The 25,296-nt window shown below is 54.6% G+C and overlaps 1 protein-coding gene across 1 annotated transcript in view; it reads right to left on the bottom strand.

Moving 5' to 3' along the window:
• The window catches only part of ITGA9 (integrin subunit alpha 9), a 348,465-nt gene that overhangs the window by 246,005 nt on the left and 77,164 nt on the right, over positions 1-25,296 (bottom strand). Inside the window, exons 13-15 of the mRNA XM_066244543.1 lie at positions 23,330-23,375; positions 18,423-18,577; positions 6,078-6,238 (exon numbers count right to left, since the gene is read on the bottom strand). Coding sequence (XP_066100640.1) covers positions 6,078-6,238; positions 18,423-18,577; positions 23,330-23,375 — 362 coding nt within the window. The remainder of the gene's footprint in view (positions 1-6,077; positions 6,239-18,422; positions 18,578-23,329; positions 23,376-25,296) is intronic.

The following is a 25,296-nucleotide window of genomic DNA, read 5'->3' on the forward strand; positions in this document are numbered from 1 at the left end:
ACAGCCAGCCAACCACAGCGGAGTGTGACCGGGACACGTGGGCACTGTCCTACCACAGGACTGGCGCGTTGGGAAGTTACCCCCCTCCATTCCCACTGATGCCTCCGGGAGAAAGTTCCAGAGTGGGGCTGGTGTTTTTCAGTACTTCCCTGGCGCCCCGTGAGTCCCCTCTGACCCGGGAGAGCCGGCCGCTTCTGCAGAGACTTTGGCAAACAATGAAATCCACTTAGAAAGCAAGCGGCGACGGGGCTGTGTCTTCCCGGTGGTCACTTGACACTTACCGTCTGTCTGGTGCGTGATAACTGGTTTTCTGCTTACAGGAGAGTACGGGTTTCTGCTTTTACATTACTTTGAGGTCCAAAGTCAGCTGATTTAAAAAATAATATATGAGGCCCTGGCCAAGGTAGCTCCGTTGGTTAGAACATCGCCCTGATACACCAAGGTTGTGGGTTCGATCCTCGGTCCCGGCACATACAGGAATCAATCAATCAATGAATAAAGAAAGTAGAACAACAAATTGGTGTTTCTATCTCTCTCTTTCTCTCTTTTCTTCCCCTCTCTCTAAAATCAATCAGTCAATAAAAATCTTTTTTTAAAAAAGAAAAAATCTGAAAGAAAATACTGAGGGATGCATAACTTTAAGACAAAAGGTAAAAAGCAAAAATCATGCAGGTGGCACACAGCTAGCTATACGTGAATATGACAAAAACTGGCCTCTGATGACCGAAGAGCCAGAGACACTGGGTGTACCCGAGAACCCAGACGGGGGGCAGAGGTGCTGGGTGTACCCGAGAACCCAGACAGGGAGCAGAGATGCCGGGTGTACCCGAGAACCCAGGCAGGGGGCAGAGATGCCGGGTGTACCCGAGAACCCAGGCGGGGGGCAGAGGTGCTGGGTGTACCCGAGAACCCAGGCAGGGGGCAGAGATGCTGGGTGTACCCGAGAACCCAGGCGGGGGGCAGAGATGCTGGGTGTACCCGAGAACCCAGGCGGGGGGCAGAGGTGCTGGGTGTACCCGAGAACCCAGACGGGGGGCAGAGATGCCGGGTGTACCCGAGAACCCAGGCGGGGGGCAGAGATGCCGGGTGTGCCCGAGAACCCAGGCAGGGGGCAGAGATGCCGGGTGTGCCCGAGAACCCAGGCAGGGGGCAGAGATGCCGGGTGTGCCCGAGAACACAGACAGGGGGCAGAGATGCCGGGTGTGCCCGAGAACCCAGACAGGGAGCAGAGATGCTGGGTGTGCCCGAGAACCCAGGCAGGGGGCAGAGGTGCCGGGTGTGCCCGAGAACCCAGACAGGGGGCAGAGATGCTGGGTGTGCCCGAGAACCCAGGCAGGGGGCAGAGATGCTGGGTGTGCCCGAGAACCCAGGCAGAGGGCAGAGATGCTGGGTGTGCCCAAGAACCCAGACAGGGGGCAGAGGTGCTGGGTGTGCCCAAGAACCCAGGCAGGGGGCAGAGGTGCTGGGTGTACCCGAGAACCCAGACAGGGGGCAGAGATGCTGGGTGTGCCCGAGAACCCAGGCAGGGGGCAGAGATGCTGGGTGTGCCCGAGAACCCAGACAGGGGGCAGAGATGCCGGGTGTGCCCGAGAACCCAGGCAGAGAGCAGAGATGCCGGGTGTGCCCGAGAACCCAGACAGGGGGCAGAGATGCCGGGTGTGCCCGAGAACCCAGACAGGGGGCAGAGATGCTGGGTGTGCCCGAGAACCCAGGCAGAGAGCAGAGATGCCGGGTGTGCCCGAGAACCCAGACAGGGGGCAGAGATGCCGGGTGTACCCGAGAACCCAGGCAGGGGGCAGAGATGCTGGGTGTACCCGAGAACCCAGACAGGGGGCAGAGATGCTGGGTGTACCCGAGAACCCAGGCAGGGAGCAGAGATGCCGGGTGTGCCCGAGAACCCAGACAGGGGGCAGAGATGCCGGGTGTACCCGAGAACCCAGGCAGGGGGCAGAGATGCTGGGTGTGCCCGAGAACCCAGACAGGGGGCAGAGATGCTGGGTGTGCCCGAGAACCCAGACAGGGGGCAGAGATGCTGGGTGTACCCGAGAACCCAGGCAGAGAGCAGAGATGCCGGGTGTGCCCGAGAACCCAGACAGGGGGCAGAGATGCCGGATGTACCCGAGAACCCAGACAGGGGGCAGAGATGCTGGGTGTGCCCGAGAACCCAGGCAGAGAGCAGAGATGCCGGGTGTGCCCGAGAACCCAGACAGGGGGCAGAGATGCCGGGTGTGCCCGAGAACCCAGACAGGGGGCAGAGATGCCGGGTGTGCCCGAGAACCCAGACAGGGAGCAGAGATGCCGGGTGTACCCGAGAACCCAGGCAGGGGGCAGAGATGCTGGGTGTGCCCGAGAACCCAGACAGGGAGCAGAGATGCCGGGTGTGCCCGAGAACCCAGGCAGGGGGCAGAGATGCTGGGTGTGCCCGAGAACCCAGGCAGGGGGCGGAGGCATGCGTCCCAGGAGGAGAGGGTCTGTTCGCCCCGACCGGGAGCCCAGGGCACCTGTAAATGACGGCCTAGTGGTGGGGAGCCTGAGGCTGAGGAGAGGCTGTGGGCCTGTGACCATGGGGACCTCACAAAGGTGTCCATCCCACTTCCCTAACAGAAGGGGCTTGTCCCCTACACTCAACCGGTTTGGGAAAGGACAGGAGGGAAACTGAGGCATGTGGACTGCGAGGCAGAGAGGTAAGGAAGCGACCGGAACAGCCTCAGCTCTGACGGCCGCAGGGAGGACTCGGGAATGGGCCCGGCACCCCCAGAAGGATGGGGCTCATTGCCGACTTCTGGATGTTCTGGAGGCCGCACCAGGGCCACGAACAGAACCAAGGACGGGACCAGCAGCTAGCTCGGGAGACAGGTGTCAGCCCAAGCCGCCCTCCAGTCTAGAGATACACCTCGCCATATAAGGAATAAAAACTAGGGGAAAGAAGGAAGGAGGAAAATTGGAATAGGTTTAAAGAGAAAAAGAGAAAAAAAGCACCTCGAGATAGCCTAAACAATACAGGCCCAGCCCAGTGCTGCCTGTCTGTCTGCCGGCCATATGGTGTGCGATAAGCCGGCGCTTTGATTTCCCTTCCTCCGCTGTCTATAAAGCCCCACCCACCGGGCTCCGCGGGATGCAGGCTCCACCGAGCTCTCAGGCTGGGACCGCCAGCTCCCGTCCTCGCTCCAGCGGGCGACCAGGCTGTGGTCCTCCCCCCACCCCGCTGCCTGTCTCGGCTCCACAGGAGCCACGGCCTCCACAGCTGCTTTCCCACATCTGGAGGCACGACAGGCCAGCTGGGCCACACTGCGCACAACCAGCCGGCTCATTAGGGCTAACCCTCACTGGCTCACACAGCCAGTCAGAGTCCTCTGCTGCAACCCAGACAATACCAAAAAAAAAAACCCCAAAACACCCTTCCTCTGTGGCTCTAAGTTATCAGCCACCAGGAGGGGCCCCTCGAACCGAAAATGCCGACGTACCCATCCACTGCCATCTCCTGGCATGAGAAAATGGTCAAGCAGTAACTGTATCCGAATGTCACCAGGTCCAATTCGCTGCTCTCCCCTAACATGACGCAAATATCCACATGAAGGTCTGTGCTTCCTGGGCACTTCTGAGCCCTATCCTCAGTCCCACACTCTGACCACTGTCTCACTCTCTCATCAGCCATGTTTTGAACCGAATGGAAAAGTGTGAAGTGTGGGGCGGAAGGGTATCAATAGGGTCAATCTTCCAATAGGATTCAGATAAACAACAAATAATTTTTAAGGTATTTTTTAGTTTTACTTTTCAATTACAGTTTACATTCAGTATTATTTTGTCTTGGTTTTAAATACCCGGCATAATGGTTAGAGTAGACGATCATCTTCTTTACTAAGTGTTCCCCCTGATATTCCCAGTTCCCACCTGGCATCATTCGTAGTTATGACAACAAGACTGACTAGATTCCCTAAGCTGTACTTGACATCCTGGTGACTATTTCTATAAGAGATTTCAATATAGGTGTATCATGTGCACTATTTAGGATACACTAAAAGGAAAAAGTATTTGTTGTTTATCTGAAATTCTGATTTAACTAGAAATTCTATATTTCTGTCCCGTGACCCTGGGCAACAGGAAGCAGCAGGACCAGAGGACTGCACCCCAGTACTGCTGTTCCCTGCGTGCCCTCTGCCGAGGCCTGGCAGGGTCTGTGTGACCCTATCTTGCAGCTGGGACCCCGGGCATCCACACACGAAGTCTAACCTCTCAGCCAGAGGAAAGTTACAAAGAGCCCTGAGGGAAGGCATTCATGGGAGATCCAGCATGAGGAAGCCCATGACGATGCCGCCTCCAGGAAGCATGGAGGTACCGGGCATAAGCACTGAACACCCTGGTGGTGTTTGGACCAGAGCCTGTCCTGGGCTCCTCACACCCGAGGGCACCCACAGGCCAATGTAATGTAACACTGAGACGGGGTGGGTGGCTGGTCGGCTTAACGGGAGCCTGGATTGTTTTATACATGGCTTTCATCCAGGTCCTTAGAGCAGGGGGGGAGGGAGGGTCTGGGCAGGTCCCAGCATGAATCCTGGCAGCCCCAATGAACGTCATCTCAGGGGAATGGGCTCACAGGCTCTGGGCCAGACCAAGTGCTGTGAATGTGTGGGCAATTCTTCTATATACAACCCAGAAGCATCTAGAAGCAGCTGTTATTCTCCTGCTCTGGCACTTGCTACTATAATAGAATGAAACTTCATCCCTAATCTGTGGACTATTTTTGCTATCATTCAGAAAGCCACGGACTAATAATATTAGGTTGAATTACATGAAATTGCCATTATTGTAAGTCAAGAATGTTAGGATACTGGCAATTACATATAGCCCAACCAAATAGTAAGAATAATGTTTAGCACCTGCTGTATATCAGCAGGCCCTTTAAGCATCTTCATCATGTTTAGTTCTTACAACCACCTTTCAAGGTAACTATTACTGTGTCCATTTCAGAGATGCAGAAACTGAGACACAGACGTCAAATATTCATCCAAATGGGAACCAACTATGTCTGTGACTCCACAACCCACATTCATTTCACCCACTGTGCCCTCCGCCTCTGCCTATGGGTCAGCGGTTGGTTAACAGCCAAGATTTCCACCCTGCCATCGCCTGCCTTATGCAGGGGCCACTCTGTAGCTAATCAAAGCCTGGCCTTCTGAATTAGCAGCAAAGTATTTAACAAACAATTTCAAGAGGAGAAAAAACACTTGAGTGTTTATTTAGAGAGAAGAGAAAGAAGCCAAAAAATGCCCTCCTAAAATAAACAGAAAGTAATCAAGGGAGAAAAATCTAGTCCAACCAGTTTTAAAACGCCTTAACCACAACTGTGAGCTACCATGTGGGGAACCCCTGATGAGGCGTCAGGTGCCGTGTGATCCAGCATCGCTGCAGACCCAGAGGCACGTGCCTCTGTGGCCCTCCGCTGAGAAGATGACTGAGCCTCGCAGAGAGGAGAGGCAGAGAAACCTCCTGAGAGAACAAGTCAAAGACAGAGAGGGTCCCTGGTCTCCTGGCCCACCACAACCCCCCTCAGGGGCCGAGACCAGCACAACACTATAGATAAAGGGCTGTCAGACTCGAATTTGAGAAGAAGAAGAAGGAGAAGGAGGAGGAGGAGGAGGAAGAGGAGGAGAAGAAAGAAGAAGAAAGAAAGAAGGAAGAAGAAAGAAGGAGAAGAAAGAAGGAGGAGGAGGAGGAGGAAGAAGAAGGAGGAGGAGAGGAGGAGGAAAAGAAAGAAGAAGAAAGAAAGAAGAAGAAAGAAAGAAGGAAGAAGAAAGAAGGAGAAGAAAGAAGGAGGAGGAGGAGGAAAAAGGAGGAGGAGGAGAGGAGGAGGAGAGGAAGAGGAAGAGGAGGAAGAAGAGGAGGAAGAGGAAGAGGAAGAGGAAGAGGAAGAAGAAGAAGAAGAAGAAGAAGAAGAAGAAGAAGAAGAAAGGAATGTTCTCCTCTCTGTGAGAGAAGATGCTGGAAGTCAGAGCACACGTAATGCATGATAACAGTCGTTTCCGGAGTTCCCAGTGAACACCTGCAGATGTCAGAGATTGAGGATAAAAAGGACTGACCTTCACGTGGGCCACGTAGTGATGACACGTCTCCTCCATGGCGACCAGCTGCAGCTTCTCTGAGACCTGACCCACGGACTCTCCCAGCAACACAAAGTAGACCCTGGGCAACTGGCTCTTCTCCTTTTTGGCCACATCGGCCGTGAGAACGTAATTCAGGCCTGCCAATCAATAAGGTCAAAATGTCAGCGAGGACAGCAGACACACAGTGACAGGGCCACCTCCGCTCGTCCTCACAGGATCACAAGCGCATTTCATACGCCACCTAACCCTTCGCGGCACAGAGGGCCGCAGCCCCAGGTCAGCGCCTTCTCAGAGAGAGGCAGGCCGCCAGGTGCTGGCAGAACCGAAAGACAACCCAGATGCCCCCTGCTGCCCCGCTGACGCTCTGAGCATGGCGCTTCACGGTCCTCCCCGATCTAAACCTCGTCAGTATCCAACCGAACCATCCATACACACATCGGCCATTAGCTCCACTCAATGCAATTAGCGTCCTGAAAAGCAGACACCACGTCGAACCTACAGAAGGAAGCTGCTGAAATGATCGGGGCTGCAGGTAATAGTTCTACGAAGCAACGGGTATACAACGCCCAACGCAAGGGAGGAATCATCCAGTAATTCTGACCCACATCACAGATGCTGAGATGTGCTCTATAATCTCTACATCTGTTAGACCGTGCACCATGCATGGTCCCCCGAGCGCAGATGATGTGCCTGCCAGGCACTGTACGGGCTCAGGGCCAACGTCGACGCCCCACGGAGGCCAAACACCATGTCCTCTCGGAACTCCCACTCACGGAAACTCGGGCGGAGGCTGCGGCTTCCCTCCTCGGCAGCCAGATGTGGTGACCACACGATTTATCACATTTTATCATGCCTTTTATCGTGCATTTTAACAAAACCGTGGCCACCCTGGGGCCTGTACTGTTGCCCTCCCAAAAAAGCAGAACTCATCGCCTGCACCTCTAGATGTAATAATGCCAGATGGTAGAACCTGCTATGACACAATCCGGGGTTTTCTTTTATTAAAAAAAAAAAAATGGTCACACTATAGAATGCACCTTGGATGAACCCAAAAGGTCCAGCCTGTATCATTTGAGACTGTTAGTAAATCTAGGATAATGTGTTTATTAGGTAAATATGGCTTTAGTATATGAACAGACCTAGTTCGCTGCTTGTCTCTGCCAAAGAACCCCGTTTCAGAGGTCAGGCCCTTGGAAACACATTCTTTTTAGCTGCCGTGTGGGCTCGGGTGGTCATTTTTCAAATGAGAGAGAAGGAACTTTCTGTCTGTAAAACCACCATGTGGGACTGCCGAGCAACGGGCAAGCAGACGCCCCGGCCTCTCAGGAGCTGAGCTCTGGCACCAATCAAAAGCAGCCTCACGCCTGCCAGCACTGCAGTTTGGGAAGGGCCAGGCACCCGGGGATGGCTCTGGCTTTGAATAACATCCCAGGGCTCAGCCACCAGGGCAGGTATGAACAAGGAGAGAGGAAAGTGACCTGGACAGGCATTCTGCAGCTGCCACCGGGCATGTTTTTGATGAATTTAATGGTTTTCCTGGGCCTCTGCCATCTCAGGCATCTTGCCAAGCTGGCGGATTCCTGGTCAGCATGGGCAAGTCTGCCCTGACTTGTTCATTTCAGGGAACAGCTGATTTCCAAGGCAAGGCTGGGTCACCAGAAGAAACCTGGGATCTGGATAGCCCCGGGAGATGCTGTTACAGAGAGAGGAATGCCTGTAGGAAAGGACTTCAATAGAGAGAACACGGGAGCCCGCACAAGAGCTACACGCGGACTCCCCGCTGACGACAGTGGGCAGTGGGGTGCAGGCGCAGAACGTCAAATCTTCAGGGCAAGTCTTTGGGGACCGTCTAATCCCAAACCCTCATTTTTCAGAGGAGGAGCTGAGGCCTCTAAAGTCTAAAGGGAATAAGACTTTGTTCCAGGCCAGAGAGCCATCCACCTCCCAGAGGGACCTAGAGCTCCCCTCATCTGCCGGGCGGGTTATTCCTCTCACCTCCGCTCTTGCTGCATTTTTTTTCTTTTATATTATATGATTTAAAAAAGAAAATAAACCTCACTTTTTTTTTTTTTTTTTAAATGCACAGACAGCAGAACCAAACAAGTGCCAAGATCTAGAACTGAAAACTCCGGCCTACCGATCACCACTGCTCTGAGGTAGAGCCAAACTGTGAGAAAAGGTGAGCGTAAGTGAAACGAGTTTCCCAATGCGGTTCCACAGGCTCAGAACCGGAGGTGGGCACTGCCGGAAGACGAGCAGAGGCCTTGGTGCACCACGGAGGAGGCGGCCGCTGCTACGCGGGGTCTCCTCTGCGGCCCCCCGACCTGGCCCTCTTCCCGGCTGAGAGTGCTGCGACTGGCTACCCGCCCTCGGAAAGGGCGACCATGGCGAGAACACAGGCTCTGCACTGTCCCGCCAGCTGGCTGAGCTCAGAGAAAGCCTGGGTGGAAACGAACACAGGAAAACAGAGCAGATAATCTCAGTGCCCCACCCATATCCTTTTGGCTTTTACCATTTCTCTGCTGTCCAGCCCGACTTACAACTGCCAGGCCCTGCATCCCCGGCTCCTGAGGGCGTTCTCTGGTGGCTCTGCCCACGTGCGTGAAAGGCCAGAAGTACCTAAGAACTCAAGTCTCCTCGGTACTGCATGTGCCCGGCTTCCCTATGCCTTCGGTGAGGTGACTCTGAGGTGTGTTTCACACTGTCTCCCAGGGCCCCCACAGGACTCACCTCTAACTGCCCAGAGTGGTAACTTGCTCAGTAACACACCATCTCTTTGGCTACTGTGCTAGTTTATTTCATGTGCCAACCTGATCAGGTCAGGGTACCTAGATATTTGGTCAAACACCCACCTGGACATCACTGCGAAGGTATTTTTTAATGAGATTAACATTCAAATCAGTACAATTTAAATAAAGCAGATTCCCCTCCATAATGTGGGTGGGCCTTATCTAATCAGTTGAAGACCTAAACAGAAAAAAATCTAAAGTGTACCCTCCCCCCCTCCCCCCAAGAAGAAAGAAGTCATTGCTTTTCCAGACTGCCTCCTGGCTGCAAAATCGATCTACACACATCCTCCTCTCGTTCTGTTTCTCTGGAGAGCCCTGCCTGATGCAGCTGCCTTCCCTTCCGGGCTCACCGTCCCCCTTTTCTGCTGGTGCTTCCCGGGATCACCTCCTGAATCAATGATATGCACTCAAATCCTTGACTCGGGCTCTGCTTCTGGGAGAATCTGAATTAAAACGGGGCAAGTCAGGAAAAGGGAACGAGTTCAGCTCTCAGTAAGCGTCAGGCACTGTGCTCGGTACTTGTCAAATCCCAGCTTCAGCCCCCCAAAGCCCCCGGGGCATACTCCTCTTGCGACTCAAGGGAGGGGAGAAGCAGCTTAGTTACTGGAGACTGAGCTGAGGATGACGCTCTGCTCAAGCATGAGCCTGTCCCTTTCTCCATCAGAACACGGTGTCAGCTGTGAAACCGTGGCACGTGGGCAATGCCGACATTCACCCCTCAGACTTCTCTAAAACGTTAGGAGCATAAAATAATCACAGACAGACCAAATTATCCAATTCGCCGAGTGCGATCCCTTTGGAAGCTTTTCATCTTTAGAACTGCCTACTTAGTGCTCCTCCTCCTGGGTTTAAAATTTACTTTGACATTTTAAACTACACAAAAGGAAGGTAGCAGCTCCCTGTCAAACCCTCTCTCCAAGAAGAAGGCCGGCACAGGGGGAGACACACGCTGGCAAACTGGGCCTGAGCGACCAGGCTCTCAGAACTGCCAGGGTGCCAGAGGAAGTGCCCACCGTGGCTGAAGCCCTGAGCTCGGCCGGTCGATTGCTTTAAACAGCACCCAGCCCCGGTGTGTCTGAAAGGGAACCCCTAGGAAGGGGAGGGGATGCTGGAGAAGCAGCCAATCAGCCTGCTTGGTTAGGGCAGCTGGGCCCCGGTGGAGGGCGCCCCTAATGCAAGCCAGCCCGGCCCCGTCCCTTCCCGGGGAGGGTGCCGGTTCTGATTAAGGCCCTCCCGTCCCGGGGAGGGTGCCGGTTCTGATTAAGGCCCCACCCCTTCCCGGGGAGGGTGCCGGTTCTGATTAGGGCCCCACCCCTTCCCGGGGAGGGTGCTGGTTCTGATTAGGGCCCTCTCCAACAGCACATTTCACATCTTCAGGTTTTCCTTCTGGCCGCCTGTGTCCATGCCATGTCGAATGATGTCATGTTGATGGAAAAGCTGATCAGCCCCAAGTAACGCTTCCAGCAGCCTCCTCGCCCTGCCCCCAGCTGGTTCCCGAACACCCTCCACACCCCCACCCCACCCCCCGCCGGGCGAAAAGGGAGCCAGCTGTCTCGCATCTACTCTGGCGCTGGTCTCTCCCAGCGAGCTGATTCATTCCCTTTCCCCATCAGAACATGGTTTCAGCTGCGAAATTCTACTAATAAATTCTCCTTCCAGAGTCACTCTGAGGGGAAGTTCCCTTAGAGTTTCCCAGGAGGGGGGAGGGAGAGAAGGACATTTCCACTTCACCAGCTTTCCTCTGTGGTCTCCACCCCCCCTCCCCCCAACAACGGAATGAGCGGTCATCACCAGACCAGGTCATCCCCTTCGTCATATAACATGGACTCACCTCATTATCCCATCTCCATCTCAAGAAACCAGAAGGAGCTATGAGAAATGCACCCCGAAAGCCAAAGGAAGGGTCAGGGATCAAGTCGCCTGGTTTCGGCCCTATCTCTGTGTTGTCTTGGAGGACCTTGGTGCCCTCTCTCAGGAACCCGGGCTCAGCTGCTCGTCTGGATTAGGGCGGGCTCCCCTGCCTGCTCGTGGCCGTGCCAGGCTGGTGGAGAGCCATGGCCACATTGGGATGCAGAATCAGAGTACAACGCACAACCACTTCGGGCTCATCCCTTTCTGGTTTGCATCTGGTTCTCTAGCGAGAACCCAGAACTACTGGCTCGTTCTCGGCCTCCAGAGACTGACAAGCATGTGCAGGCTTTCAGCGTGGCCGGCAAACAGGTGCAGGCCCGGCCTACACCCGTCAAGGACAGAGCCTTCTGGGACAAAGCATTTACCACCCTTATCATGGAGTCTAGGAGGTTCCCAGGAGCCACAGGCCACTCCCCAAGCCAAGGATAAACTGAACAATGACACCTGAGATGGACAGAACTCTTGCTTGACGGAAATACATTATAAACCTGTTCTTGAAGCTGTTAAGAGTTCGACACTGTGTGTAGGGAAAACCGCTGTGTTAGGCTTGCTCGCTTGCACTTTGCGTGATGAGTGTGTGAGCGCGTGGCAGAGCCACGTGTGTGTCGGTTACATCAGGCTACGGATGCTGTCGCTTGGCGCAGATTGCTCGCCTGCCACCGCAAGGGGCCGTTTTCCTGTCGGCTTCCAGCTGCCGCCAGAAGCAGCTTTCCCCTGCCTGTTGGCTCGCCCGCCCGCTGGTCCGGGACTCTTAAAAAACAGGAACAGGCCCTGGCTGGTTGGCTCAGTGGTAGAGCGTCGGCCTGGCGTGCAGAAGTCCCGGGTTCAATTCCCGGCCAGGGCACACAGGAGAGGTGCCCATCTGCTTCTCCACCCCTCCCCCTCTCCTTCCTCTCTGTCTCTCTCTTCCCCTCCCACAGCCAAGGCTCCATTGGAGCAAAGATGGCCCGGGCGCTGGGGATGGCTCCTTGGCCTCTGCCCCAGGCGCTAGAGTGGCTCTGGTCGCGACAGAGCGAGGCCCTGGAGGGGCGGAGCGTCGCCCCCTGGTGGGCGTGCGGGGTGGATCCCGGTCGGGCGCATGCGGGAGTCTGTCTGACTGTCTCTCCCCGTTTCCAGCTTCAGAAAAATACAAAAAAAAAAAACAAACACAGAAACAGCCCACCGCTTTCCAGCTCCACGGTTCCTCTACCGTCTGTCCGAACCCAGTGTGGACCCGCCTGGCCTCGGCCACCCACATTACACTGTGTCTGCTCCCCAACACTGAGCAAAGGGGTTGTGTGCACACAGGGGCTCAGACACAGCCAGGAGAAGAGGCGGCATCAGCTGGTCCTGTCCTGATCGCCTGCCTCCGCCCTCCCACCCCCGAGATGGCAAGCTCCACGAGGACAAGGACTTGGCTGGCCTGTTCTCCGCTCTGTGCCCAGGACCAAGCATTGCGGCCGACACTTTTAAGAACTTAATGATTTGTTCACTGACTGACTGACTGACCCAGCAGGTGCTTCGGCAACTCTGTGTGACTGGGTCCCTGCTGTGCTGGTTTCCCAAGCTGTTCTCTCGGCTCCAGACCCACCCTGCTCACTCTGCAGCGCCGGGACGGGGCTCTGCAAATTCATTCCTGCTTTGCCAGGGGCTCTCTGTGTGCCGCCCGCCAGGACGGAGGAGAGCTTGAGGGAGGCTGCGAGGCTGGAGGAGGAAGGGGCTTGCTCCTTCCTGCTTCCCGTTGCTAGCCGCTTCGCCCAAGCGTTCGTTTTTCACGCCAGCTGGTTCCAACAGCCGTTAATTCGAGCTTGTTTTTTCCTCACACCCCCAACGCCAGCCTCACGGCACCCCCTCAGAAACACCGGCAGCATAAGCTGGGAGTCCTTCCTCCAAGCGATACGGCCTAACTCTGATCCACCCCAAGTGTAGCCTTTTCCCTCGGTTTCCCCGGAACCCAAGGTTCCCGACTCTAAGCCACCTGGAAGCTGGCGGCCACACAGGTTGCTGGGCCCCACCCACCCTCAGAGTTTCTGATTCGGTTAGAATTTGCATTTCTAACAAGATCCCATCTGCTGCTTCTGCACCTGGTCTCTGGTCTGGGGACAACACCTGGCACAGACCTAGAAGCCGTGGCTGCTTCCTGTAGTTACGACCAGGTCCTCTGTGACCTGCTGAACCCGTCCCCACCCCCACCCCCACCCCCACCCCCACCCCCACCCCCACCCACGTTAGATTCCCTTTGTTAAAATAACTGGTGTGGTTTCTGATTTCCTGACTGGATCTGCCCTGAGGGGCCCAGGCAGAGTCACCCCCACAGGGAACCTCTCTAGTCCTCAGGGTACTGCCAGAAGCCACAGCAGCCCTGCTGGTTAGTGGCTTGGCTCACCAGCTGGCCCTGAACGCTCCTGTGGTTTTTTCCATTGCTAACGCAGAAAATGAAGAGGCGAACAGAGCCCCTTCTTTCTAATGAAGAGGGAACAGAGTCCCCTCTCTGCGCATGTGCGGGAGCCCCACCAGGTCCCAAGGGAGCGAAGAAACCAGAGACGGGACAATAATGTGAACTGTCTGTGGCTCCTACACCCTCCCCAGGGAGGGTGCTGTGGCTGGAGGTGCCAGCAGATGGAGACCACTGAAGACACCAATCCTGACCGCTGTTCGGAAGTCCTAGCACACCCTCGGCGCCTTCTTAGTGCACTGCCCAGGCTCCACGGCCCCAGTGCGGCCATTCTACCAACAAACTCAGCCCTGGGCATGCAAACCCTCATTTGCCAGGCATTCGCGGCCAAAACCACCACCAACATGGCTCCTCCGCAGCCACCAGCAATGAGAATGAGGACGGCTCATGGTCAGAGTCCCAGCCCTGAGCTTCCAATGCAGAAGCCCGGGCGAGAGCGAGGGTGAGGGCGTGGCCCCAGCCTGCAGCGCCCTCTGCGGGACGGTAGACGGATGCCCGTGCCCTGATGTGCCCCCACGCTTCTTCCATCTGGAAACTGGGGACCCGATCTTCCCAATGGTGCAGAGCCAAGGGGCTGCCTTCTGTGCCGAACTCCAGAACACCCACCCGTGGCGGGACTCACGCAGCTCCTGACGAGCTCCCTACCCTTCACCTCCACCTGGTTTCCCATCCCATTTCCACAACGACTGCCCACTCTCCCTTCTCAAACTCTCCGCAGTTCCCCACTGCCCACTGCCAGCTCATTTGGGGGCAGATTTCTGCATTCCTCCCTTTACTGCAGCGGTTCTCAACCTGTGGGTCGCGACCCCGATGGGGTCGCCTAAAGCCATCGGAAAATACATAATGCATATCAGGTATTTACATTCCGAATCATAACTGTAGCAAAATTACAGTTATGAAGTAGCCAACAAAATTATTTTTTGGTTTGGGGGTCACCACAACATGAGGAACTGTATTGCGGGGTCACGGCATTAGAGAGGTTGAGAACCACTGCTTTACTGGGAAGATGGAAATAGAGCTCATTCTCCTGAAAATCAGAAGAAGAGATAGAAAATGCCAAGAACGGATCATTTTCTGCATTGCCCTCCCAAAAGTCTTAAGTGATTATCCTCTTTAAGTCTCAATATTAAAAAACATGGGAAAACATCCCCTTAGAGTGTGAAGGAATGTTTGATTTCATCAATGAACCCTTGTGGCAGATGGAGGGGAAGGAAGTGACCCGAGTTGGGGGAGGCACTCCTGCGTGGTGTTCACTACTCTATGGTGGACATGAGCTGGGTTGCTCCCCAATGTCCATGAGGTGCGTACTATCTGTCACCCAACAGCCTGTCTCTTCCATTACACCCCAGCACTTCAAGAATCATGGCTAAGCCTAGACCTTCACTATAACTCTTCCTCGAGGTCAGTGAAAGGGCCCCCCCCCCGGTCCAATAACTGGGGTCAATGACAGGGGCCATAGAAAGGGCCACTGGTTGGGAGCAGCATGAACAGACACCCACGCGTCCTCCTTGCTCAACTCCTGGACCTGCAAGTCGGAGTTCGCTCTACTCCTGTCCTGCGCTCTGAGACCGCTCTTGCTCAAAACCGAACATCGCGGTTTCTCCTCTGTTCCAGCTAAGCCCCAGGGAGCTTCACGTGCACCACAACAGTGACGCCGAGTCAGAAACCGACGGCTACTGCTTCAGGCTCAGAATCGTAAAACTCTGCTGTTCCCGTAAGAAGCCCCACATGTTTGGCACGTGTGGGCGCATAGGTCACCATCTGTCCAATGAATACACATGAGCTACTAATTGCTTGCTTTTTCTTTAGAGTTCTGGAATAGCTCTGCTTGTTTTAATGCACAATAAGGACAAAACTGATCTTCAATTCAACAATTCTTTCAAATGTTTTTTTAGTGGCGGCCACCTACCTCGTGAGCTGAAATTTGAAAGAGGACACACCATCTAATTAGGCAGAAGACGCCTGAGTCCCAGGACCACCGGAAATTTTTTCCCTAGAGACTGTGGTGCCTTAAACCAGTGGTCCCCAACCTTTTTTTGGGCCACGGGCCGGTTTAATGTCAGAAAATATTTTCACGGACCGGCCTTTAGGGTGGGACGGATAAATGCACAAAATAAAATTATGCGGCCCGCGTAAAAACTGTGGTATTTTTAAATATAATTGTCAAACTTACGATATTTATTGGGCTAAGTTAAAGAAGGAACAAGCATGTCTTCATTATTCAGGCTGTATTTAAATTTGTTATTCTGACAACGTTTCATGTTATTTATTCTTTCTCTGCAGACCGGTACCAAATGGCCCACGGACCGGTACCAGTCCGCGGCCCGGGGGTTGGAGACCACTGCCTTAAACAATAAGGGAGGTGGCAAGAAATAGTTTTGGAAAGCAAAACTAAGTGTCATCAAACCAGAAATCATCTCCTGGCTTTATCAATAGCTGTATGATTTTGAACAGGTGTCTTTTTCTCACTGGGCTGCTCAGAAAAAGTTTCTGAACACTCTCTCACTAACCAAGTCCTAAGTTCATGCATGGTATGTTTACATTCAATTTAGCAATTTCTAACTCCTTTTTTTTTTTTTTTTTTTTTTTTTTTGTATTTTTCTGAAGCTGGAAACAGGGAGAGATAGTCAGACAGACTCCCGCATGCGCCCGACCGGGATCCACCCGGCACGCCCACCAGGGGCGATGCTCTGCCCCTCCGGGGCGTTGCTCTGCCGCAACCAGAGCCACTCTAGCGCCTGGGGCAGAGGCCAAGGAGCCATCCCCAGCGCCCAGGCCATCTTTGCTCCAATGGAGCCTTGGCTGCAGGAGGGGAAGAGAGAGACAGAGAGGAAGGAGGAAGGGGGTGAAGAAGCAAATGGGCGCTTCTCCTATGTGCCCTGGCCGGGAATCGAACCCGGGACTTCTGCACGCCAGGCCGACGCTCTACCGCTGAGCCAATTGGCCAGGGCCTTCTTTTTTTTAAAAAAAAAAAAAAATCTATACAAAGAAGTCCAAGGTTGACTTGCTGAGCTTACTCAACCCACCGGAAGGTCCGGACAAAGTGGCAATGAGACAGTTAGCCTGGGAGGGTTAGAATGTTGTTACACTAGGGGGAGCAGTCCAGGTGCAGCTGAGAAATGGACAGGCACATGGAGGTGTGCTTCTGCGTGGCTGGGGGTATGTGCACACACACGTGTGCACCGGAGCAGCACTCCCCAGACTTGACTGAGTGTGCACACGGATGGGGCAGGGGTCGTGCTGAAATGCAGATTCTGGTTCAGGGGTGCCGAGGGGGGCCCGAGGGTCTGCCTCTCTACGAAGTTCCAGGGGGATGCCGCCGCCGCCACTAATCTAGGGTAACACTGCAGGGGGATGCCGCCGCTGCCGCTAGTCCGGGGCAACACTGCAGGGGGACGCTGCCGCTAGTCCGGGGCAACACTGCAGGGGGACGCTGCCGCTAGTCCGGGGCAACACTGCAGGGGGACGCCGCCGCTAGTCCGGGGCAACACTGCAGGGGGCCGCCGCCGCTAGTCCGGGGCAACACTGCAGGGGGACGCCGCCGCTAGTCCGGGGCAACACTGCAGGGGGACGCCGCCGCTAGTCCGGGGCAACACTGCAGGGGGACGCTGCCGCTAATCCGGGGCAACTCTGCATGGGGGTGCGGCCACCACCGCTAGTCAGGGGAAACACTGCAGGGGGACGCCGCCGCTAGTCCGGGGCAACACTGCAGGGGGACGCCTCCGCTAATCCGGGGCAACACTGCAGGGGGACGCCGCCGCTAGTCCGGGGCAACACTGCAGGGGGACGCCTCCGCTAATCCGGGGCAACACTGCAGGGGGACGCCGCCGCTAATCCGGGGCAACACTGCAGGGGGACGCTGCCGCTAATCCGGGGCAACACTGCATGGGGGTGCGGCCACCACCGCTAGTCAGGGGCAACACTGCAGGGGGACGCCGCCGCTAATCCGGGGCAACACTGCAGGGGGACGCTGCCGCTAATCCGGGGCAACACTGCATGGGGGTGCGGCCACCACCGCTAGTCAGGGGCAACACTGCAGGGGGACGCTGCCGCTAGTCCGGGGCAACACTGCAGGGGGACGCTGCCGCTAGTCCGGGGCAACACTGCAGGGGGACGCTGCCGCTAGTCCAGGGCAACACTGCAGGGGGACGCTGCCGCTAGTCCGGGGTAACACTGCAGGGGGACGCTGCCGCTAGTCCGGGGCAACACTGCAGGGGGACGCTGCCGCTAGTCCGGGGCAACACTGCAGGGGGACGCTGCCGCTAGTCCGGGGCAACACTGCAGGGGGGTGCCGCTGCCACCGCTAGTCAGGGGCAACACTGCAGGGGGGTGCCGCCGCCACCGCTAGTCAGGGGCAACACTGCAGGGGGGTGCCGCTGCCACCGCTAGTCAGGGGCAACACTGAGACACTCACGACACGAAAAATGTCTAAGAAAGTCAGTGAGTGCAGGTCCTTACCAGTGGTTGGTTGTTTTTTCTGAAACTCTTATTTTCTATTATTAAATCAGCCTCTCAAGTAAAAATAAAGCACCTATTATTAATCTGCACAACTGTTCCACATCCATTGCTGGCAAGCAATTACACACACACACACACACACACACACACACACTGATTTCTAATCCACCCTGAAGTTGTTCTGGGTCGTGATCCAGCTCTGGAGCTGGGCTAGCCAGTCGGCCTTCCCCAGTCAGAGAAACAGCAGCCCCATCCTCGGCAGCCCGGGGCCCCCAGGCCACTGTAAACGTCAGCCTCCCCATCCCACCAGCCACCCTCCGTCTCCCGTTCCGCAGTCAAGGGCAGACCATGCTGACGTCTGGGTGATGCTACAAGATCCGGGCAGAGCCTCCAGAGTCCCGCTGCCAGGCTCCGGTCACTACGTCTCCGTAAGTCCCCCAGGCCTGGCCCACCCACAGCCCAGTGAGGTTTCGGGCTGGCCCACAGACACTCGGGAAAAGGATGCTTGGGGTCAGATACTCTTTGTCCCAGAGTTGGAGGCTGTGTTAAACTGGGAACACGACAGCAAACAGAAGGAGGAGATGAGGAACCTCAGAGGGACAGGGTGCCCGGCCCACGGGCCTGCAGAACCGCTGGGACTCTGGGAACACCGTGCGTGGCCGCCTGCCCTCCCGCGAGCCCACGCCCGCCCGGACGGCTCTCCGGAGACCTAACTCGGTGGCTCATTACCGATTTCTCCGGGGACGTGTCTGCCGTGAAAGCTGAAGCAGGCGGTGACGTTCAGGCAGTTCACAGGCTGCTGCCCGTCGTGGCACTGAGGCGCCGTGATGTTGATGGAGACGGGGAGGAAGATGGAGACATCCACCGTAATGACGGGCCTCGCCCTGCGGGTCAAGAGAGGACACGGATTTAGTCTGGTTCCGAAGCGGCTCCCGGTCCCAAGCAGGAACTCCTTGGCTTTCAGCCAGCACTGAAGGTGTGAAATAACCCGAGGGCAGAGGGCCAGGATGCTCTGCAGATGCCTTTTCTGGTTCTTGAGCTTATTCCCGAATAAATGAATGGTTAGCATCCCAATAATAAAGGCAGGTGAATTTTGTTAATAAAACACATCTGGTTGAAGCCATTAAATGAACCACCAGATGGTAAGTGATTACTTAAAATTTCACCAAGTAAGCCCGATTTCCATTTCATTAGGAAGAAATGACTACATTTAAGAAAGGCTGGACAGTGAGTGCCGTGACTCGGGACCCAGCTGCACGATCCGATCCCTCCCCCCCACGGTATTTACTGCCAGGAGACGCCTAAGCTGTGACGTTCAGTCCCTTCCAGAGGGTCAAACCTCCCCCTTCATTTAATCCTATCAGTTCATTACATTTTTCTAAAAGAACTTGACTAATGGAGTCCCAGCTGGTTAACAGCAAAGGATGTCAGGGCTGATGAAATCAACCCGCCTGGCCTCAAGACCAAGCGAAACCCAATAAATGTCCACACTCTTAACACGGATGGGGACCACCCCCCAGGGCTTGATGGATGGGCGTCATTGTTGCAAACCCCCCCCCCCGGGGGGGGGGAGCACCCGACAAAGGCCCAAAGTGAATCGCACCATTCTGCACTCACTGCAAACATCTGCTCAGGGACCAGTCACCTAAGCTGTGGCTTAACCTTCCTTCCCCCTTCAGGCCTCACAAAGAGACCTTTTTGCCTCGAAGAAGCCCTGGCCCTCATGCACTGGGGTGACATAACAAGATTAAGGGGCATTAGCGGCTTCAGAACAATGACCTTCCTTGTGTAGAGTGACCCCCTCACAGAGTGCCCAGGGTGACAAGACAGATGGGAACAATGACCCACCATCGACTCTTGGGGAAGAAAGTATGCAAGAACACCCCGGAGAAAAAAGACGCAAGGGGCGCAAGCACCATGGAGGTGAGGGGATCTCACTGCTGCCCCCGGTCCCATGAGGCAGGGGTCAAGAGATACACAGTGGGAGGCAGAGCAGAGCAGTGCCTGAAAGAAACCCAATATCCTAGTTTCCCCATTTTCTTCTGGCTTCATCCTTAGAAGATGCTAGAAACAAGTCATTCAACCCTGGTCTCGGTGATTGTACAGATGCCAACGGACACTCTCTAAAGCCCCACGGGGGCCTTCCACAGCCAGCTCCGGTGTCCCCCAGCCCAGGAAGCCTTCCTCAGCAACCCTGGCAGTTGGATGTCCACCCCTGCTGTGGTCACTGCCTGTTTCCAAACCTGCCCCACCAGCCTGCAGCCCCCCCCCCCCCCCCCCCCCCCCCCCCGTGACTGGGATCAGGCTAGTCACTGTTCAAACGCCCTTGTTAAATGGGTGCAGACTTAACTCCAGGCCAAGGCCTTAAAAACCACAGGAAAGCACAAAGTTTCACAAAACGGATGGAGGTACGGGGAGAGCTGGTCTCTACCCCTGGAGAGCCCCGCCCCGCCCAGTACATGTCCTGGCCCAGCCCCTCCCATCGTCCCCAGGGCCACCTGGGGGGCCAGGTTCCTCCACCCGGGCAGAGGTTTGCAGAAGGTGAAGTGAACAGGAAAGAGGAGTGCACGGTCCAGAAAAAATGATGAGGGTTGTTAAAAAAGAACCCTTTGAAACGACCCACAAGGACCTTCACAGGCACATCTCCCTCCAACATCAGTTCCCTTGAACCTTTTTGTTCCAACTCCAAGTATTGTTTTTGGACCAGGAAAAGCCCAGAAATCTTTCATAGGCCTCTCTGATCACTTCCTCCCACTTTCAATGGCTGCACACCAGACGCCTATCGCCACGCCGCAGGACCTGCCCTCCCAAGCTAATCGGAGAGGACAAACTTCCTGAGGGCAGAGCCGGACCAGCCCGCAGTCCTGGGGGCGGAAGGCTGGGCTTCACGCTCCCACCTGCAAATGTGCCAGCCTCCAAGACAAAAGCAAAGGGCGCCTCAGGACAGCCATGCACATGGGCCCAAGATTTCACTTGGAAGAAGCGGGCAGTTAGAATACTTCTGACTGGCCCTGGCCAGTTGGCTCAGTGGTAGAGCATCGGCCTGGTGTGCGGGGGACCCGGGTTCGATTCCCGGCCAGGGCACATAGGAGAAGCGCCCATTTGCTTCTCCACCCCCCTCCTCCTTCCTCTCTGTCTCTCTCTTCCCCTCCGCAGCCAAGGCTCCATTGGAGCAAAGATGGCCCGGACGCTGGGGATGGCTCCTTGGCCTCTGCCCCAGGCGCTAGAGTGGCTCTGGTCATGGCAGAGCGATGTCCCAGAGGGGCAGAGCATCGCCCCTGGTGGGCGTGCCGGGTGGATCCCGGTCGGGCACATGCGGGAGTCTGACTGTTTCTCCCCGTTTCCAGCTTCAGAAAAATACAAAAAAAAAAAAAAAAGAATACTTCTGACTGACAGGTCAACCCGGATGATTTCACTTCCAAGGGAGTAATGAAACCAGCCTGGCTGCCCTCTGACACGGTGTGGCTCCCACTACCCCGGGGCTGTTTGCGGTCAGTGCTCTTGGCGGGGGGTGGAGATGGGTGGACAGATAGAGCCTGAACCTCTGGAGAAGGTGCTAGCCTCCCAAACCTGCCCTGGAGCCAGCTACACCACCGCCAGTGCCCTTGGTTTTCTCTGAGCTCAGCCCACGGCCCCCCTCAGCCACACACCTGCAGACTCTCCCCGTGAGGACACCTAGGCATGGCCCTGGCAGGCAAACGCATTAGTCAACAGAGCCAAATATCAACAGTGCAACGATTGACATTTCTTTTGAGAGCCAAATTTTTTTAAACTTAAACTATATAGATAGGTACATTCCTTATCGAGGTAGTGCCCGCACGTGGTGTTTTGTGGAAGAGCCACACTCCAGGGGCCAAAGAGCCACATGGGGCTCGGGAGCTGCAGTTTGCTGACCAGGGATAGAGCATCATCCCGATGTTGCCAGGCTGTGTGTTCCCTCCCCGGTCAGGGCACGTACAAGAATCAACCAATGAATGCACAAACAAGTGGAACCACCAATTAATGTTCCCCTCTATCTAAACATCAATCAATAAACATATATTTTTTAAAACGCACACAGTGTACTTTAAGTACACGGAATGTTGAGGGAGGCAAATTTACCTAATTCATGTCAGAAGTGCTCACGTTTACTGAGCACTAAGCTAGGCCCTGCTCTGCACGTACTAACGCTCTGAGTGCTCGTGAGAGCCCCATGAGGTCGGGACTGCATCCTTGTTTACCAGACGGGGACCCCGAAGGAGAGATTACAAGACCCATCTCAGAAGGGCTGAGGCAGGCTTGGGATCCAGACCACCTGGCCCCAGAGTTTACACTGTTCACCTCAAGGGCATTCTCTCTCCTCCACAATTGGACATTTTGAGTTACCCTGGGGTTCACTGGTTCCCTCGGAAGCCACTGAACCCTCACGGGGGGGGGGGGGACCTTGTTTGAGAAGAGGCCAGTGGCCCTGAGCAGTGACTGGGAGGAAGGCGAGAAGAGGCCGGTGGCCCTGAGCAGTGACTGGGAGAAAGGCGAGAAGAGGCCGGTGGCCCTGAGCAGTGACTGGGAGGAAGGCGAGAAGAGGTCGGTGGCCCTGAGCAGTGACTGGGAGGAAGGCGAGAAGAGGCCGGTGGCCCTGAGCAGTGACTGGGAGGAAGGCGAGAAGAGGCCGGTGGCCCTGAGCAGTGACTGGGAGGAAGGCGAGAAGAGGCCGGTGGCCCTGAGCAGTGACTGGGAGGAAGGCGAGAAGAGGTCGGTGGCCCTGAGCAGTGACTGGGAGGAAGGCGAGAAGAGGCCAGTGGCCCCTGAGCAGTGACTGGGAGGAAGGCGAGAAGAGGCCGGTGGCCCTGAGCAGTGACTGGGAGGAAGGCGCTGCTGAGTGAGAAGGATCAGGGTGGGGACCACACGGCCTCTGGGACCCCTTCCAGCGCTCCGATCCCACTGGCCTATTTTAGAAAGTTCTGCCATCAGGTTATTAACAAAACCTAAGGGTTGGCTCCCACTCCAAAGTGTAATTCTGCCTCCTCTGACTCATCCAGACAGAAATACTCAGAGAACATTCATGGGGGGTGGGGGTGGGGTCAGCCCACGGGCTGTGGAGGGAGGGACCCAGGCCGCCTGGGCTCCAGTGAGCATGAGCACAGGGCCTGAGCTCGTGTTCCCCCCCCCCTCGGCTCTGCTGCCACCAGCGAGTGAATGCTGCCTGCCCCCTGCCAGGGCAGAAGGCTCCCTGTCCCTGGGGGGTGGGGAGGTCAGGACGCAGGACAGTGCTTCCCAGGCCCCTTGAGTGTCACGGCAGCCATCGCACAGGACAGTGTGTGTAGAGCACCATAAGGAGAGAGCGGGCGTATTCATGGCAAAAGGTGAGATCCACCGGGGCTCGGGACACCCCCAACTCTGCCTAGAAGCCCCAAGGACACTATCACCTCCCACCTGTAAGCCACTGGAGGCCCACCTGCTGGAAACCCTGGGGCAGAGAGTAAGAAGAAAGGTGGCATTCCCACTTACTAAGCACCCCGCCTGCAAGGAACAGAGCAGAGGGAATTGCTGACTAATGGTCAGTGACTCCCCAGCCATCTCCCCCACCACCACCACCACCAAATTCCATCCCTCGCGGTAGAGAATGTAACCCAAGAAGCAAGAGAGAAGCATCTCACCTTAGAAGAACCACACTGTCCGACATGAAGGCTCCAATGGTTACATCTGAAAATCAGAAGTTTACAGATTGAGAAACTTGTTGAAACCCAACCCCCCCGCCCACCCCAAGGGGCTCCACAGCCATGGGGGCCGGGCCTCAAGGTCGAGGGCCCAACAGCCACCCTCTGTGCCACACAATAATCTCCTAAGAGTCGGAGCGCGCTGTCCCATCTGGCAGCCAATCAACCAGATGTGGCTGTTGAGCCCCTGAAATGTAGCTGGTCCATAATTTGAGTGAGATGTGTTGTTAAGTACAAAATACAGACCGATTTCAAAGACCCGGTGCGAAAGAACACCAGCCTGGCTTCTCAATTCATACACTGATTATATATTAAGATGATAATACATTGTCTCTCCTGGGCTAAAGAAAACAATTTCATCTGTTTCTTTTTATCTTTTTTTTAATGTGGTGACTAGAATAGTTTAAATTACATAGGTGACCCACACTGTATTTCTTTTGGACATCTATGAATGAGAGGGATTCCTGGGTTTAAAGGGCTCCTGGAAAAAGGCTCCAAGGTCTGTGGACCACGTGAGTTATTCCCACCCCTCACTCTCTGACCTGAGCCACTCAATGTCCTCGTCTATACAGTGGAGATCATTATCCCTCGTCCTCCCAGAGCCGATAATATTCCATAATATTGAAATCAGAAAATATAAGGTCTACCGGAAAGTTCTGTCCATTTCTATCACAAGTTTCGACATGTAAGCACGTTTATTTGGCGCATGTGTGCCTCTCTATTTTTATCACTTAATGTATACATACTGACGTAGCAAATTAACTAAAACAAAGTTGATTCACGTTAGTCTTATGTGTGAAGCGATAAGTGTACCCATGGCTACTGATAAAGTTCATTTACACCACTGTATTGTATACGAATTTCAACAAGGAAGAAATGCTACAGAAGCATGTAGAAATTTATTGAAAGTGTTTGGTGAAGGTACAGTTTCTGATAGGACATGCAGAAGATGGTTCAAAAAATTCGAAACCGGTGATTTCGACCTTTCTGATAAGCCACGTTCTGGGCGACCATCTTTGATCGATGACGATGTTGTTAAGACCATGTTGGAGCAAGATCCTTTTCTGACAACATCGGAGATCGCAGAAAGGCTTAATTCAGCTCAGCAAACCATTTCAGACCATATTTGGAAGATAGGATTGGTGTGGAAATATATTATTTAATAAAGTTTATTGACGGTAAGAAAAATTTGTATTTTGTTTTATTCCAAAAACGGACAGAACTTTCCGGTAGACCTTATACTTACTCACTATTTATGACACATAATATGAAATGTATTCAAAGTAATACTTTTAAAATATTTAAATAGGTATCCAGTACAATTTAGTAAATTAGATATTTAATACAGAAAATACTTGGTAAACTACAAACCAAAACACAAGTGTTAGCTGGGAATGTTTATTCTAAGTAACTTTAATTTAGGGAGTATTCACTCACCCAACAGCTCCCTGACTTTCTTCCTAAGATAAGCCCCTTGACTCTGGGGTTTCCATGACTGCTTCACAGAACCCAGCATGTGAATCCAATAGTCTGAATCTCTACGTCTACACAGCATCCTCAATTAGAGAAAAACCAAGAGCAAATCAGTGAACTGTAGTGCTGCTAACATTTTTGCGCCTGGGTACACTTATGCGTTGTGTTATTTTCCAGCGGTCTTCTGGAACTGATTGAATATCTGAAAATGAAAGAACCTGATACATTGGCCATTTCTCTTATGAAAACCGCAAGATAATTCAGACTCGTCATGGAGTATTAACACACCTGCATTTAGAGAGAGGCAGTCTGGGTCCTCACGCACCACACAGTGGTCTCCGGCCAATCCTCAAAGTTCCCTGAGGCTCAGTATCCTTGACTGTCAAGTGAGGGACACCCCCATCTCCACCTCCCTACTAAGGGGGGGGGGTGAC

This window comes from Saccopteryx bilineata, chromosome 10, assembly GCF_036850765.1.
Source record: "Saccopteryx bilineata isolate mSacBil1 chromosome 10, mSacBil1_pri_phased_curated, whole genome shotgun sequence".
NCBI lineage: Eukaryota > Metazoa > Chordata > Mammalia > Chiroptera > Emballonuridae > Saccopteryx > Saccopteryx bilineata.